General features: G+C 40.3%; 1 protein-coding gene across 1 annotated transcript; it reads left to right on the forward strand.

Moving 5' to 3' along the window:
- The first annotated feature begins 1,361 nt into the window (after nucleotides 1–1,361).
- Nucleotides 1,362–18,737, forward strand: LOC127452003 (transcription factor AP-4-like). The gene is made up of 7 exons (XM_051717125.1): nucleotides 1,362–1,725; nucleotides 6,103–6,268; nucleotides 8,033–8,131; nucleotides 8,331–8,504; nucleotides 13,443–13,598; nucleotides 14,177–14,344; nucleotides 15,784–18,737. The coding sequence occupies exons 1-7, from the start codon at nucleotides 1,637–1,639 to the stop codon at nucleotides 15,931–15,933; spliced, it is 1,002 nt and encodes a 333-aa protein (XP_051573085.1). The 5' UTR covers nucleotides 1,362–1,636; the 3' UTR covers nucleotides 15,934–18,737.
- The last annotated feature ends 185 nt before the right edge of the window (nucleotides 18,738–18,922 follow it).

Raw genomic sequence — 18,922 nt, forward strand, 5'->3', positions numbered from 1 at the left:
ACAACTACAACTTTCATACACCCAAAATGGTGTGCACATATTCAGTTTGTGTATCAGCCCTCTCTCTGCTCTACTCCTCCTCCTCCTCTGGTTGGTGGTGTTGTTATAAAGCTCTGCCAGCATGTCAGCTGATCCGCATGCTTCACCCCCAGTCAAAGAAAAAACCTATTTACATGCGCTTTAATACGCACTGAGCAATCTAACAGATATAGACCTATATTATAATATATGCATTATGCATCGCATCATACATTGGCATTTTAAGTGTTTACATTTAGATGCATGCTCTGCTACATCTGTCTTTAACATAAAACGCGTGTTTACAAAAAAATGCACTGACTAATTTAACAGATCTAGATCCGAACATTTTAATATGCATTATGCATATCATTTTGCATCGACATTTTACATGTTTACATTTTGACGCATGCTTTTCCACATCCTTCTTTAATGTAAAATGAGTGTTTACTACACAGTAACAATCTAGTTACATGCACTGGCTAATTTAACAGAATAAACCAAAATTATTACATATGCATTATGCATTGATATGCATAATGATTTAATTAAAATAGCGCGCTTACAAAAAAATTAAAATAACATTTACATGCATTTTTTTTACGTGCACTAGTCAACAGATACGGTATATGCCAATATTTGAATACATGCATTGGACCGTGAATTGTGATTTTACATGTTTACATATATATTCATGCTTTAAAACATCCCTTTTTTAATATAAAATAAATGCGCCTTTACTAAAAATAACTATTTACATGCACTTGTAATATTTATATGCGTTGCACGTGCATTGATGTATTACATACGCCCAATGTTTAGATTCATAATTTAAAACACATTTATTTATTATATAAAGCACGCTTGCTTAAAAAAATAAATAACATATTTACATGTATTTTACGTGCACTTACCAATTTAAAAGAATGTTTTAATATTGTTTTAATATATGCATTATGTATTGCGCATTGTGCATTGATGTTTTACAATAGAATCAAGCTATAAAACTCTCTTCTTTTAATATAAATCCTCTCGCTTACCAACCAATAATCTAATTACACACACTTATAGCAATGTTATATGAACGCATCATGTATTGCAGCGTCGATACTGCATATGCGGCTGATATTTAAATGCATGCATAACAATACGCTTTCTGTCATGCAATGCGCATTAAAAAGTCAAAGTGATTCTTGTATAACATGGGTAATGTTAAAATGATGTTGCAACAGTCCTTTGTTTACATGCAAGTCCTCCTGTTCGGCTGAAGGACGCTTTTTGGTAGTGCTGTGCTGTGTGTGATTCCTACCAGCTGTTTCCCGCCTTGAAAGACATCCGATCAGCTGCAAACACACACACTCGCGTCCATGCAGAAGGAGGGAGGGAAATAGAGCGAGCGAGCGCCACACACACACTACGAGGGAACCCCATCAGCTGGTAGAGTAGAGTAACCTTTACAACTGAACACTCATCGCACGCGCTCATGCCCAAAATCCACAGGATACCCGCAGATCTGCTTTTTAAATGCGAAACAGACACGAAGAAGGTGTTTTATTTTTAAGCCAATAAAAAGTACGAGAGGAATCGAGGAGCCAGAGCTGGAGAGAAGAAGGAAAGCATGGAGTATTTCATGGTACCAGCTCAGAAGGTGCCCTCCTTGCAACATTTCAGAAAAACCGAAAAAGAAGTCATAGGGGGCTTGTGCAGGTATTTAAGACCCTCTTTCAATCATTGCGTGGAACACGCATACAAATGTGCATAATTCTTTAATCGCGCGCCAATATCACCAGCACATTACTACTTGAGTTACACGTAATGCATGGTGTGATTTCTGTGTTATTGTGTACATGCTCTTATCTAAAGGGTTAAGACATTATATAGTCCGTGCAAGACTCGATTTTCTATATTGTATACATCTCCCTGGGGTCTACGGAAGCCTCTTGACTTGCCAAGTCAATGTTACCTGTGAAATATCTCGGGAAAATCGATGCATTTTGTACCTAACAAACATAAACCACGTGGTTGCATGCACACACCACCACGCTGTTGGTCTCGCGCGTGGATTTAATAACATAATTCATGCCTATTTATTTCTACTTATAACTCAGATTATATATATATAAAGAGGTCGTTTGGGTAAAAGCCTGTTTGAACCTAAGTTTGGGTGTTCTGGTGCGTGTTTTCGGGGTTGAAGTTATTGTGGGCAGTGCGGCCATGCTTGTGGCTCGTGCATTAAAGCCAGTGAGCATTTGGCGTCGTCTGTTTCGCATTGCAATTAAACGTTAAAAGCCTCCAAAGTGAAATTTCACGCTCGCATCTCCGACATATGGGTCTGAAATGGGTGTAAAGGGTGAGTAATGCAGCAGAGCGTGCGGCGGCAGAGGGATCAGATTATATTAAGACTGCGTCGGTGCTGCCGCATGGACGGAGGAAGCGCGAGAGGCGCATTGTTGTAATGGCGGATCGTATCATCTGTGAACACGATGTTTTTTTATTTAGGCCAGAGATGGTGTTATTTATCTCGCTTAACCTTTCAGTTTCGGCCATCTTGAATGAATTTTGACAGAGTAAAAGCTTGGTAAATTAATAACTGGTGTGTTTTAATATGGGGGTGTGTGTATACTTCTTATGGAAGGCCCCGTCAATGCGTCTGCGATCCATGCTCGGGAGGGGGCGGGGCTACTGAGGGGATTAGAGCGGTGCTATCTGGGAATTGTAGTTTTAGTCACAACGATGAAAATTGGGCTACAGACAATGTCCAAATCCAAATCCCTTTATTGGCACACAATCATATACACAAGTGCAACAGTGGGTGGAAGTATCGGGTGCAGTTCTGAGCAACATAGCAGTCATGACAGTGTTGAGACATATACCAATTTACAATAAACAGATTTACATATGTAATATACACATAATTACACACAACACAATATACAAATAATAATATATAGTGTACAGTATACAATACACACAATAGAGAATACACATACACACAATGTAGAAAACACAGTATACAGTAAAAATAGTATATATAAAATATACAGTAGGTTGTATTGTGCTGTATTGACATTCAGCCTGCTTGTGTAAAATGTACAGGATTTTTATTGTTGAAAAAACTAATCTTTGTAAACTAGGTTCCGTGCAATTTAAGTAATTAAATTTTTTAATCGAGCAATTTTATAAACTGAAGATGTCAAATTTAAAAGTGTATAATATCAAAAAAGCGTTGAAAATGACGGTATTAAGGAATTTTCAGTGTACAATAATTGTCTTTGATTTCTGGACGTGTTCGTAAGTTATAAAGCGCAACAGTGTCCACCCGTTTTTCAGCCGTCTTGGTTCCGGAAGTATTCCATAGGGATTTTATAAAATCCTTCATAAATGAGTTCTGAGCCATGAACCAAACAAACAAGCACTTAGGTAAATTGCAACATTACAAACTTTGATTTGAAGCAAAATATTATTTTAAAATCAGACAAAAGGACTGCGTAGGCTAATTTTTCATAAACTACAATCCCATGATGCATTGCAAATGCAAATAAAAATAAAAAATAAAGGAAAAATACAAAACTATTGATTTAAAGGATTGGAAAAAATATATTCTATGTTTACTGCAAAATATTCTGATATTTGCAAGTATACACGTAGTGTTTGCGTCAGTCACAGTGTACACTTGTTTGGCGTTCCTTGTTTTTGCCACTATTCTTTGATTGGTGGAGCTTTCTCGGTTGGATTATGGGTAATGTAGTTCTTCACCAATTCCACTGTTAAACATGATTTTTAAACATTGAAGTTAAAATAATGTGGACGGATGGCTTCAACAGATTGCCTATGGAGAAAATGAATGGGATGTTTACTTCCTGAACCAGACTGTTGCGCTCCGTGTAAACAAGCATATTAAATATGTAAATAATTTATATGAACACTTAATTAGCATATTCAGTATTTACTAAAAGCAGAATGACTTTTAATTGGGCACAGTTGTCGGCCAATGACGATTACTGTATGTCAATAACTAAATATGGCCGTTATGTCAGTCTATTACTAAGAGGTACATCCTCAAAAATACCTGTTTAATTTTTAAAATTATTTTTGAGGTAAACCATGTAAATATAGGAATATTATTTTATAATACCCATATTTTTTTATTTATTGTAAATGCATTTTAAAGGAAGCTTTAAACACAGACAGTGCAAGGTCTTACGCCCCATGCTGAAATTCAAATTATCTTTAGACCATATAGCCTGATTTTTTTGTGCACAGGGTGATACTCATGCGAATGGCTGGAACTGGCCGCTCCGTATCTCCCGTTTCACTCTTGGCTCTAGTTGTGATTTGGCATGTGAGCTGTTTGCTGGATTTTGGATGTAAGGAAGCGAGCTGGGAAAGCCTCTCTCTCTCCCCTCGCCAGTGTGTGCACAATTGTTCCTGTGTTTGAACTGAAGCAGCTGAGTCAGTACTGATAAGAGAAGCTATTCCAGAGCTCCTCAGATATACCCCACGAGATCCCAGACAGGACAAAGCACGCATATGACCCGCTCGAAGCAGAGATTTCCAAGGACTTGAATTTAGAGGCAATAGGGTTGAATGAGCATCCAGGAAAGTCAACATTTTTGACTTCACACTCTAATGTTTCTCTTTCACAAGCTGGTGTCCTGTTTTAGGGATGCAATGGACCCAACACACACTCACAGCTAAATCGTAAGGATTTGTACGACTTTTCTAAATTTGGCTAATTCGTATAATATCTTACAACTGCACTCGTACTAATTCGTATGACTTTCACTAGAGCCAATGACATCGCTGGACATTGTTTCCATCTAATACGTGACAATTACTTGCTTCTGTCACACACAACAGCTTCCGATCATGTTTACACACTCTACTGATCGGTTAGGTTTAGATATGGCATTTGGGTAAGGGCATAATATTAATAAGCATGTCCTTAACATGTCGCGGGCAGAACTTGCGCTTTCTTCTGCATTACACGTCCAGGCATTTGCATGTGATAAAAATCATACGAAATCATACAAAATAGCCAGCTCATAAAATATGTACGCATTTTCATGAGATCGAGTTGTGTAATCCAGTGGTTCTCAACTGATTTTGCTTCAGTACCTAGATTTGGTGACCCACCACGGTACCCAAATTGTTTATCAAATAATATCAAATTTTACTTTTTTTATTATGGATTTATTTATTAAGCCAATAATTGTGTAGTCAGCACACACCATGGTTATCTTTGTTCTCTGGGTCATATTTTCTTTTATTTGAGAATGAGTTTGATGGGGTGCGCAGTCTTTGACATTCACAACAAAAGTGAAAGGAAGCGTTTTCTCCTCCTATTTAAAAGTTTATAAGCCTGTTTATTTTGCTACCCAAACTAGACATGATTATATTGATAATTGTATTTATTATTTGCTTTTTAGCATCCATTTTTGGGTCGTGACCCACCAGTTGAGAACCACTTATGTAATGTCATTGAACGTCATTCAACTTCTCTTAAATCTCTGAGATGAAATTTAGGACATCTTGGGTGGTATGGTGCCTTGGGTGAAACCCGCTTCACCACATCCCCAAAGTTGTTGACCGGGGGGGGGGTGTCTGTGTAGGTGCCTTGTGCCGCCCCCCACAAGATGCCACCCTGGGCAACAGCACATGTCGCCCATGCCTAAATCCGCTAATGCCCGCAGGGCTGATTTGTTTCTTAAGGCTGCGATGGTGCCGAAAATCGCCTGCTTGCATGTTAAGCGTCTGAGACATGTTAACGACCAATCACAGTCATTTTTTGTAATGTGCCATCATGTTACTACAATAATAGACCAGTGCCCAACACAGTCTCATTTAAATGGTCTACATAATACATTTTAACTGTCTTGTCTAATGATTAAAAGTTTACTTTCATTTATTCAAAGTGCAAGGAAAGTACTTCAATATAACTACTAAAATATCATGGCCTTGCCATCTGATACCTCTGAACCATGGTACTGCCATAGCACTTTTTTAGCATACTAAATTACTGTCTAGTTATTACAGTAAATTTTAAGTAGTGTTCACTAAATTACGATGATATTTTCCCCACAGCTTGGCGAACATTCCCCTCACGCCAGAGACGGCGCGGGACCAGGAGCGGCGCATTCGACGGGAGATCGCCAACAGCAACGAGCGGAGGCGCATGCAGAGCATCAATGCTGGTTTCCAGTCACTGAAAACACTCATACCGCATAGTGATGGAGAAAAACTAAGCAAGGTGGGTCAGAACTATTCATGAATGAAGTTGAAAGCATAATTATTTAGGAGGGGAAACAACCCAAGAAAGGGGACGGTTGAGCCCAAGCCCATTCCTGGACTTTATGCTTTTACTGTTAATTGGTTTAATTTGATTTGTAGATTTAATATGAAGATGAGTTGCAGCTTAAAAGGATAATTGTCGTCATTTACTCACCATGTAATTTCAAACACATATGGCTTGATTTCTTCACTGGACATCCACGTTGCTTTTTCTAGACGAGAAAAACATACAGTGTCCACATTAGGGCTGGGCGATAGGACGATGTTATTGGATATCGACGATGTCTTGCAAAGATCCCGATGCCAACTGTGACACTCATTGACAGACAATGATCGACAATATCGGGAAATGGCAAAACCATGGATCTGGGAAGTCAGCAAATATATTAAACAGTGGCCCAGGGTGTGAAACTAGCACCCTCTGATCTCTTATTATCTCAGGAGGTGCTGTGAGTTTAGTTCACTTTATTTCCACGGACCAGTTCGCGGTTAACGTGCATTGTGAACGCAACTCTGCAGGTTCAGTAATATATACCTTTGTATTAAAGAAACAAAGACGAAAGTGATTCAATCATAAAATAAGAGACACGTTCACCTTGAACCTAAACTTGAGTTTTCTTTTCTTTAGGCAGAATAAACTGTATTACCAAAACGCAATACAAACACAAATTCGATAAGAACACACATTTGGAAGAATTATTTTGGAAACACAAGGGAATTTATTAGGCTTATTTATTTAGATTATTATTGTCTTTACATTTATGAATGTCTTTTTTTGTGTGTGTGGATTTTTCCCCTTTTTCTCCCAATTTGGAATGCCCAATTCCCAATGTGCTCTAAGTTCTCGTGGTGGTGTAGTGATTCGCCTCAGTCTGGGTGTCGGAGGATGAATCCCAGTTGCCTCCGTGTCTCAGACCGTCAACCTGCGCATCTTATCACGTGGCTTGTTGAGCGTGTTGCCACGGAGACATAGCGCATGTGGAGCTTCACGCCACCCACCGCGGCAACTACGCTCAACTCACCACGCACCCCGCCGAGAACAAACCACATTATAACGACCATGAGGAGGTTACCCCATGTGACTCTACCCTCCCTTGCAACCGGGCCAATTTGGTTGCTTAGGAGACCTGGCTGGAGTCACTTTATGATTGTCTTTAGTTTTTAATCTGTAGGCTATTAGTAATTTTCCACCTGGTGTAGTTGACGGATGCTTGCGTGATGGCAAATGGGGCCGTTGGAGACGGTAAATGTTTGGATTTGGGGAGGTGGTTAAATTAGGTTTTTTTATCACTTCGTTATTTTAGCGCTTTTTTGTTTAGTTTAAAGGCAATTAAAATTTAGAAATGTCTTTTATGTTTTTTGTGTTCCAATAAATCAATTACATTTTTAAAGCAAAATCAATAAAGCAAAAAAATTAACCGACCCTCGGCAGGCAGGTTGACGATATAATCGTATATCACGAAATTTTTTATGCTGATTATCGATAAAATCATTTTTACATATCACCCAGCCCTAGTCCACAAACATCCATTCTAGCCTTTGCTCAGTTAATATTCTTACTGTTATTACTGCACGCCAGTAACCACTGATGTTATCTCCTTCCAGCATCCATCACCAAAGATGTTCTACGATGCTTTGACCAAAAACTGTTCAAGCTCGTCTGATATGGTCCATTATGCCCATGTATTGAGAAGGATGTAATGTGTTTGTCTCTTTCTCTCAGGCTGCCATCTTGCAGCAGACGGCAGAATACATCTTTTCTCTGGAGCAGGAGAAGACGCGGCTGCTTCAACAGAACACCCAACTCAAACGCTACATACAGGTAAAGCCCTTGACCTGGGAAACCTGCCTTGAATCTGGTCTGGATCAGTGGCGGACAAACATGTCTATCAGACTGATTAATATCGGCCAGTATTTGACCATTTTTTAGTTTTTCATATCGAGTTCAAATCTACTCCTCTCTGTGTTGCCACATTTTTATTCCCTGTTTCATGGCCTATCTCCTGTTTTACTCCCATCAGAAGGAGTTCAGCGGCTCGTCCCCGAAGAGGAGGCGCGCGGAGGAGAAGGATGAAGGCATCGGGTCTCCAGATATTCTGGAGGAGGAGAAGGTAGAGGATCTTCGGCGAGAGATGATCGAACTCCGCCAACAACTGGATAAAGAACGCTCCGTTCGCATGATGCTTGAAGAACAGGTACGTCTGCAAAAGGAAAAGTAGGGATGCGTGATATATTGTGAGCATAACGGTATCTCCCAGCATTATCACTGAACTGAGCAATATTGGAAGCAGATATACTGTATAAATAAAGGCTTATTTTTCCCAATTCAAACACCCTTTATGCCAGGTTACAAAAATATTAAACAGTCGACTATCTATTTTATTGATGGCTGATGTCACTTACCTATAAAGTAGTAGTTTAGAGCTTTTAGATTTTTTTTTTTTAAATAAACAGTATGTTTACCTTAGAGAAAAAGCTCAAAACTACAATTGTATAATACTTCTGTTTTAAATTTGATTGATCAGATTGACTTGAGGTCAACCGATGGTGGATTTTGCGGCGGATACCTATGACTAAGTTGGTGGAAAAGGCATATAACTGATTAATCAACCGATAGTTTTTAAAAATCTATTTATATAATGTAAAAAAAAAATCTTCGTCTTTCCTTATTATTACGGGCGCAGACATAGAGGCAACAAGAGTCCAAAATGAATAAAATCCCTGATGCAGTTTATTTTTCAATCAAAATCCCAATAATAACCAGAAAAAAAATTAGACTTGCCGCATAACACAGGACTTTTATTTTGAAATGACGGAGACTTGGTGCCATTACAATGCTCTCTGCATGAAACGGAAGTTGCGACCGACTTTACCGTATTGTGACGGATTTCCGAATGAAACCGCTTATTGAACAAGAAAAAAATATAGGGCGGGGATTTGAGTTTATCCATTGTTTGTTGATTGGATTGTGAAAATATGGGCGTTGCATAGTGGAACGGAGGCAGATGTGAATGCGAGTTTGCAGCGGACACACACCCCCTTACCACTGCACGAGTCAGAGCCGGTTATCGGTGAAATTGAGCAGCGATCTCAACACATTGATGATCAAACTGACAACATAAATGCACGAGCACATCGCGGTCTTTGCTTACGAAGAGGCTGTAGAAGTTGTGTGTAAAAGATAACCATATTTTAACGTTTTGAATCACAATACACTAAATATAAAGGAAAAAAAAACACCTACTCGTGCTGTGCATCCCGAGATAACTGCATTCAAAAATATAAATAAACTCCAGAGGCATCCGAAACGTTGTATTCATTAGTGATCACCTCAGCAATTCAGGCATGAAAAGTCTTGAACACAACCACAAATTTGCTGTTATTCCTACTCATTCGAAATGTAAATTCAAGCCAGCTGACCCATAACCAAGGAAGATGGGGTTAAGGAATGATAGCTTTGAAGGAAAACAGTCGAAAATACACCTTGCCATCGTCACCAACATGCGATTGACGCTTCGTTCAACTCTATGCAAGGTTGTGGTATTTATAAGAAAGGGGCGAGGTTTAAGTGGACTAAATGATTGGAGAAGTTCTGCATACGTCACCAGAGAGAAGTCTGTCGTTTCACCGGAAGATCGAGTTATTGCATTTTGATTAAAGATTACGAGGTCAAAAAATGAATAAATAAAACAAATGCATGGATGATTCGTTCACAATAAGATCAATAACATGTATTTAGAAAATAGATAGGGTGAATTTTCATTTCATGCCGACTTTAAGTAGGCTATTTGGAGTTGGAGATGCAAGGTTTCTATATAGTTCTATATTTTTATTATTGCATGCGCTCACTTCAAATTCGAACATGTGTGTATCTTATTGAAATAGCAAAATATGCATTGAAGTGAGGATACAAATATGGATGAATATCGTCAGTGATAGCAGATTTAAATTTAGCAAAACGGCAACTATTGGCACAGATTTTTGCCGATAACCAGTAGAACTATCGGCACCGATTAATCGGTCGAATTGATATATCCATCTACCTCTGTTGACCATGACCATGTACATTGTTTATTTGTTTTTGGTAGATTTGCATTATGACTTTTCATTTTCTCTCAGGAGCTACCCCTTAATCCTCATACAGTATATATATATATATATATATATATATATATATATATATATATATATATATATATATATATGGTAGAAGATCCCCCATAGTCCACTACTTTGGTTGTCTTTGGGCCACAATGTCCTCATTCTTGCCCAGTTCTTAAGAGACTTTTTGAGTGTTGATTTAATATTAATTTTTACTGCAATTAACATTTATATCGGCCCCAAATATCAATCTCTCTGATTACTAATAATCGTTATCGGTATCGGCCCTGAAAAAAAAAAAAACAAACATATCGGTCAACCCCCTACTTGGAATGTAAATTTAACTCTAATCTTTGGAGATATTCAAGCAACTCTGTAAAAGAAATTCCTCAGGCAACAAATGTATATAGGGGAAACACTGGTCTGTTTTATATGGAGCCCCTTAGAGGACAGGGCGGAATTTTTAAATGTTTTTTTTTTCTGAAATAGATTTGCGTGCCCTTTTAATAAATTTACCATGGTTTTACTATATTTTAACCTTGAAATTTGTAGTAAAACCATAGTAATAATAAAGGAAAATTAAAACTATGGTAATAAAAATCATAATTTTGTGGTTATTACACATGTAGTAAAACAGAAGTAACCTCAAGAATTACCATTGTTAATCAATTGTTAAACCATGGTTACTAAATGGATACAATATACGGTATTAAATCCATGGTTTCCGCCAAAGTAAAATCATGGTTATTAAAATATAACTATAGAAAAAGGATTTCCCGGGAAAAAATATGGTTAATACCGTCTAAAATATATAGTAAAACCATAGTTAAATTAGTATTTGTATAGTAAAACCATATTAACAGAATTATGTTTTTATTACCATAGTTTTTGTTTTCTTGTATTATCACTATGGTTTTACTACGAATATCATGGTTAAAATATGGTTACTGTAGTAAAACCATGGTAAATTTACTAAGAGGGCACACAAAACTTATTGCGAGGGCATGCAAAGCTATTGCGAGGGAATGTACACTATTGCATGGGCACAAAAAACGTATTGCGAGGGTACACAAGCTATTGCAAGGAACGCAAAACGATTGCGAGGGTGCACAAAACATATTGCGAGGGAACACAAGCTATTGCGAGGGCGCACAAAAGTATTGCGAGGACAAACAAAACGTATTGCGAGGGCACACAAAACGTATTGTGAGTGAACGCAAAAAACGTATTGCGAGGGCACACAAAACGTATTGCGAGGGAACGCAAACTATTGCAAGGGCACACAAAACGTATTGCGAGTGAACGCAAAAAAACGTATTGCGAGGGCACACAAAACGTATTGCGAGGGAACGCAAACTATTGCAAGGGCACTCAAAACGTATTGCTAGGGAACGCAAACTATTGCAAGGGCACTCAAAACTTATTGCGAGGGCACACAAAACGTATTGCGAGGGAATGCAAACTATTGCAAGGGCACACAAAACGTATTGCGAGTGAACGCAAAAAACGTATTGCGAGGGCACACAAAACGTATTGCAGGGGAACGCAAACTATTGCAAGGGCACACAAAACGTATTGCGAGTGAACGCAAACTATTGCAAGGGCACTCAAAACGTATTGCTAGGGAACGCAAACTATTGCAAGGGCACTCAAAATGTATTGCTAGGGAACGCAAACTATTGCAAGGGCACTCAAAACGTATTGCGAGGGCACACAAAACGTATTGCGAGGGAACGCAAACTATTGCAAGGGCACTCAAAACGTATTGCGAGGGCACACAAAACGTATTGCGAGTGAACGCAAAAAACGTATTGCGAGGGCACACAAAACGTATTGCGAGGGAATGCAAACTATTGCAAGGGCACACAAAACGTATTGCGAGTGAACGCAACAAAACGTATTGCTAGGGAACGCAAACTATTGCGAGGGCACACAAAATGTATTGCTAGGGAATGCAAACTATTGCAAGGGCACTCAAAACGTATTGCGAGTGAACGCAACAAAACGTATTGCTAGGGAACGCAAACTATTGCGAGGGCACACAAAACGTATTGCTAGGGAACGCAAACTATTGCAAGGGCACACAAAACGTATTGCGAGTGAACGCAACAAAACGTATTGCTAGGGAACGCAAACTATTGCGAGGGCACACAAAACGTATTGCTAGGGAACGCAAACTATTGCAAGGGCACTCAAAACGTATTGCGAGGGCACACAAAACGTATTGCGAGGGAATGCAAACTATTGCAAGGGTACACAAAACGTATTGCGAGTGAACGCAAAAAAACGTATTGCGAGGGCACACAAAACGTATTGCAGGGGAACGCAAACTATTGCAAGGGCACTCAAAACGTATTGCGAGGGCACACAAAACGTATTGCGAGGGAACGCAAAAAACGTATTGCGAGGGAATGCAAACTATTGCAAGGGTACACAAAACGTATTGCAAGTGAACGCAAAAAAACGTATTGCGAGGGCACAAAACGTATTGCGAGGGAACGCAAACTATTGCAAGGGCACACAAAACGTATTGCGAGTGAACGCAAAAAAAACGTATTGCAAGGGCACACAAAACGTATTGCTAGGGAACGCAAACTATTGCAAGGGCACTCAAAACGTATTGCGAGGGCACACAAAACGTATTGCGAGGGAACGCAAACTATTGCGAGGGCACACAAAACGTATTGCGAGGGAACGCAAACTATTGCGAGGGCATGCAAAACTATTGCAAGGGAACGCAAATATATTTCAGGAGAAAAATTCCCGCCCTGTCCTCTTAGGGGCTCCATTGTTTTTTTATGTGTACTGACCAAGGGATTCTATGAGCCCGTTTACACCTGTCTGTTTCGGGCTATCTGATTACACCGGTGCTAACGGGGTCCAAAACATCTTGTGATTGGATCACTCAAACCGCATTCTGGGGTGGTCAAAAACTGTGACCCCATCGCATTTGTAGTGTAAACGCTAATCTGTCCTGATGTGATCTTAATACCAGATGTAAACAGGGCCATTGTGTTCTGTGTTTCTATCAGATCCGTTCATTGGATGCTCACCTGTACCCTGAGAAACTAAAGGTGATCGCCCAGCAGGTACAGGAGCAACAAGTGCAGACGCAAACTCTGCTTCAACTACAACAGCAACAACAAGAACAGCTCGGGAAAGAGAGCACCCCTACCCGCAGCCCACTGGTAAGACATAGTTCTCTCACATAACATGAAATACTAACATTAAGTCTGTATTAGGACTAACCAATATCATAAAGGTTGAAAGTGAACTTGCTGCCTTTTCAAGAGGAGTCTGTAATATGTGTAGGTCTGATGTGTTGATCCACTAGAGGGCATTAGAAGAGTTAAAGACAACATGAAACTGCATTTGCAACACATTTAACTTGAGTGAAAAAATACAGAGCTGGGAATATTGTAGGGTTGCAGCTTGATTTTATCAATCGGGATTGGATTGCGAGGAGAGGGGCTGAAACTCGTTATGCTTTAATATAATTAATGAATATTGTTTTTGTTGTTTTCATCGCCCACGCAGTCTTTGGTTGTATCAGGAGTAAATGCATTTCTGAGGCGGAGACAGTATATTTTTATAAATGATTTTGGAAACACGCCTTTCTTTTCTGTAGAATATCGAACCCTCACATTTATCAAGAAAGTAAATGGGGTCCGTTTTGGTATCTTGTTGTCTTGAGGTTGTGTTCTATTGTTAAATGATGTCAGTGATGTGTCGTAATGCTTCGCCCTGGCCTGCTTTATTTCATAAGGTGTTTTCCCCTGCCACGCCGCCTGCACCCACCCATCACGCCACAGTAATTGTTCCCGCCCCAGCGCCGCCTCCCCCTCCCCATCATGTCACTGTGGTCACCATGGGCCCCACCTCCGTGATCAACACAGCATCCACATCACGACAGAACTTGGATACCATTGTGCAGGTAAAATACGTTTTTCTACCCAGTTCAGGGAGAAAAGCTTTTTGGTTTCAAACACCAGCTGCAGCAATTATTGATTAATAAGCACTACCACTGTGTCCTTGAGCAAGGTGATTAACCATTGTTCTGTAGGGAAAATTTTCTGTAGGGAGTTCAGGTTGTTGGGGAAAAAGCTGTTCTGAAGCTATTGCCTGGTCATTAGCTGGTCGACCAGCTACCATTGTTCCCACGGTAATTAAAAACCTGTCAATATCAGGAAATTTTTCCACAGAAAGGTTGGAAATGAGGTGCTCAACGAACTAAAGAGGAGGTACAACCAAAAATCAAAAAGCCACACCTGAAGATGAAATAGGTGCAACACTCACTCTATAGACCAAAATAAGTTATTTTTGATTATAGTGTGAGTGTTGCACATGCTTTTTTTTCTTTTTCTTTTTTTTCTCCCAATTTGGAATGCCCAATTCCCAATGTGCTTTTTTTAAGTCCTCGTGGTCACATAGTGATTCGCCTCAGTCTGGGTGGCGGAGGACAAATCCCAGTTGCCTCCGCATCTGAGACCATCAACCCGCGCATCTTATCACGTGGCATGTTGAGCATAGTGCGTGTGGAAGCTTCACGCCATCCACCGCAGCAACCACGCTCAACTCACCACGCGCCCCACCGAGAACGAACCACATTATATCGACCACGAGGAGGTTACCCCATGTGACTCTACGCTCCCTAGCAACCCGGCCAATTTGGTTGCTTAGGAGACCTGGCTGGAGTCACTCAGCACGCCCTGGGATTCGAACTAGCGAACTCCAGAGGTGGTAGCCAGCGTATTTTACCACTGAGCTACCCAGGCCCCAATTGTTGCACATACTTAAAATATCAGGGCATTTTAAAATTAGTTTTCTTGGCTTGGAAAAGTCATGGAAATTTCTGTCACTACTCTATAATATTTACTGAGCTAGAGATTGCTGTTGTATAGAGTATTATACAAGAAGTTACTCGCAACCCATAGTGATGCCTGATTTGTCAGTGAATCGTTCTTTTGAGTCAGTAGTTTTCCAATTAATTAGACGTAATGGTTCACAAATCATTAGCGAATCCATCTGAATCAAAATGATTTATAAAAATCTCTTTCTAGTTATCAAAAATGAATGGAAAAGTCATAAATTAATTGGTCAAAAATTAAGGTGGGAACCCTGTACCATGTTCCAAAAACCAGCTTCGCCACCTTTATCTGGTATGACCAGCTGGTTGCTGCTTTGTTTCTGGTCCAAGATAGTCTACCAGTTTGGACCAGCTGAGACCTGCTAGAAATCAGCTACCATAAAAATATTGAATTCGCCTTGTCTTTAGTTGGACGACAAGTTAGACATAAGATAACTTGATAATAAGAGAGCAAACAATACCATATAGAAAGTCACCTCACAGTTCCTTCTTGTTTTCCCCCTTAGGCTATTCAGCACATCGAAGGCACACAGGAGAGGATGGTCGTGCCCGAGGAGGAAAAGCGTCGGGCAGTTATCGTCACCTCAGGGCGTGTCCTCACAGACACCGCCGACTCCGACACCGCCTCTGACAACGAAAGGTCTGAGGACTGTTAACTGCCCCAGTCAACCCCCTTCAAACCCCCCACCTGTAACGGGGGGCACGGAGAGGGGGGATCTGAGGGGAAGGGCCTCCCACAGAAATACTCTTTCTTTCTCTATCCACTCTCCCTGATGCTGTCTTCTTCATACTTGCATTCGGGACTCACAAATAATGTTGACAGACTACATTACTTGAAGGTTTATTGACATAAAATGATGTTACTAGGTGTGCTGTGAACAAACAAGCACTCTCATGTACACAGTACACTGTAACTCCATAGCACTCTGGAAATTTGATACATTCATATGATACAGATATAACATGCTCTTATTCATACTCAATTGAATTTTCTTCCGTTTCACCAATGCACGCTCATATGTACATGATTTTGTGGAAGAGTCACAATAATAGTCTTTCTCTTCACTGCTCACCTGTGGAGGTATGGAAGACTGATTCCGGCCTTTTTAATGCCTCTGATACATAATTTCCTGTCCTACATCCTGCCCATAAGAGGGCAGGTGAGTTTTCTGTTTGGAGGAGCCCAATCCCCACTCTGCAAGAGGGCATCTCCAGCCCTCAAAGTCTCATCTCTCAAAACAAACTTTTTAACCTTTGCCCTGCCCCTTCTGGTTTGTCAAATTCCTCTTTCTGTTCCGGGGAGGTTTGAAGCATCACTGTGAGCCAATGAGACTTCAGAAACCTGTTTCCACACCATGGCTTCCAATACCTTAGAGGAAATGTTACTTTTTCTTTTGTCATTTTTGGTGCCGATTTGTTTCCATTGCCAGTGATCTGTAAGGGAGTGCTTTGGATCACTAAAGAATCAGTAGTCATTTGTTATGCTTAAACAAACTCCAGAGTTCTCAGTCGAGGGCCAAAAATAGCCACTGTTTAGAGGGGCTTCTTGTTGTGGGCACTTTGTAAATAACGCAAAGTCTTTCCTGTGTCGATGGAGGGGGACGGGGCACTTATTGTAGCTCAACTTTACTGGGCTGGGTTCCCAGTACGCACGTATGTGTAGGTGAGGCACTCCCTCCGTCATGTCAAACATCCAGTCTTGTCCTCAAGCCCTTCAAATTCTGGCCAGATTTTTTGTGTCATTTGTACGTCAAGTGGAATAAGCTAACCGACAGGTAGGTATACCTGCAAGAACTTTGTTATCACCTATGACTTTTGTGTGCAATTCTTAAGCGCACATGCTTATAGAAGCTTAAAGGTCTTGTTTTAACGGAAGTGTTAAAAAGGCACTACCAGGGTTGTCATGGCCCCATTACCGCCTATGCAGCTCCACACCTTGACGGCTCTTTCGTCAAGTACCTCTTGGTTCTTGCCCCCAAAAAAAGGACCCTTGTCCTCTTAGCCCAGAAGTTTGGGCATAGTCTAAGTATTGTAATGTCCATCTGTGCTTAATATACACTCTGCAGCCTGTAGTAATGTTAACAGCTGCACAGAAGAGTGACTAGCCTGTAATCTCGTGCACTAGCTCTATGCACTCGCTGGTTCACTTGAATGGTTTATTTTTCCTCTATCTTGCGGTGTATGATGATGATGATGATTTTTCATTTCCATATGAAGCCATGCGATACTGTGATCCCTCTTGATCCCTGGTGGGATCAGGTGAGTGTACCCTGTGCAAACAACTGCCAGGTTTGTAGAAGGAGGCGGTGGCTTGCCTTAACACAGCTTCACTGTGCATGGAAGCACAGAGGCCTGCCTTAAAACTAGCCCTGAAGGGGGCACTGGAGGGCAGCAGTGACGGCGCTCCTTCCCGCAGATGCACATGGCTTGACTGTCGCAAAAGTAGCTTGCCCCATGTTCAGCCATTCTTTCAAGAACAGGGTTGATGTTTCCAAACATTCCAGAACATACTACCACTGCGTTTGTGTTTTGTTGGGTTGCCAGTGGCAAGATATATGGTTTCACCATAGAAGAAGAAAAAAATTTAAAGTGTTAATGTCCCCCTCCCCTTTTGAAATATTACAGGGAATCCTTTGCTGCTGGACAGATTGTTTTTCCTTCTGGATTTTTAAGGTTTTCTGTGGACCTTGTCGTCTTTATTGCAGTAGAAGACTGCAAAGGACCAGGGCTTCCAGAAAATGGGCTGGTCGATTATTGCCAAAAAAAAAAAAAAAAAATGTTTTATTTGAAATCACGCTTTTGTATTTGAATAATGGTTCGCTTGGGTCGAAGAGACTTGTGTCCTGCTCGTGCTGTTTTTTGTTTTATTTTAAATCTGTAATAACGGTTTTGTCTTTGAAAACAAAAAATCTCGAAAATCTCTCTGATCTCCCAGATTCGAACATTTCCTCTACTGAAGCCACAGGGTGTCTCTCTTTTTTTTGTGTACTTTCTACTCACAGATATCACTGTAAGAAATCTAGAGGACATATCAGAGGTTGTGTGTGAGGGGAATGGACGAATGGGCGAATATGAACCTGAAGCACTTACTGTAGTATAACGAGGAGGGAATCCTCTTATTTTCAGAGAGGTCTCTCCTCGATCAAAGCTCTTTCTGCTGTGATTTGAACTGCATAGCTATGTAACCCTCAACGTTTTTCTAGCACACCATGTCCCTCTGGTCATCTCTGTTCCTGCAGTCTCCAGACTTGTCCTGTCTCTCATCCTCTCCCTCTACTCTTTGTCTGTCATCTCTTTAATATTTTGTTTCTATTTTTGTTTTTGTTGTTTTTTTCTTCATGTGGGACAGTCAGTCCATTTGGTTGTTGAGAAGCTATTGTATTTTTTTTTTAACCGGGTAAAAGAGGCTTGTGCCTTTTGTAAAAACAGAATAATAAAGTTTGTACTTTGTTTTTTACAACTTTTCATTGTAGTGTGTCATTATTTCTCCATCTTGGGTGTAACAGTGCCAGGCCTAGTTGAAATATTTGAAACTTTAAAGGTGAAGTGTGTAATTTCTGCACCACAAGTTGCACCAAACAGAATTGCAATCCAACCGATTGAGCGACCTGACCATGATTTGCCCCAACCAATGCCATGAGTTGG

The sequence above is a fragment of the Myxocyprinus asiaticus genome, chromosome 14 (genome assembly GCF_019703515.2).
Source record: "Myxocyprinus asiaticus isolate MX2 ecotype Aquarium Trade chromosome 14, UBuf_Myxa_2, whole genome shotgun sequence".
NCBI lineage: Eukaryota > Metazoa > Chordata > Actinopteri > Cypriniformes > Catostomidae > Myxocyprinus > Myxocyprinus asiaticus.

Coding starts and splice junctions, on each gene's coding strand:
- LOC127452003 (XM_051717125.1), top strand. CDS start 1,637: ATGGAGTATTTCATGGTACCAGCTCAGAAGGTGCCCTCCTTGCAACAT. Junction 13,599..14,176: donor CCCCTACCCGCAGCCCACTG/GTAAGACATAGT, acceptor TTATTTCATAAG/GTGTTTTCCCCTGCCACGCC. Junction 14,345..15,783: donor ACTTGGATACCATTGTGCAG/GTAAAATACGTT, acceptor TTTCCCCCTTAG/GCTATTCAGCACATCGAAGG.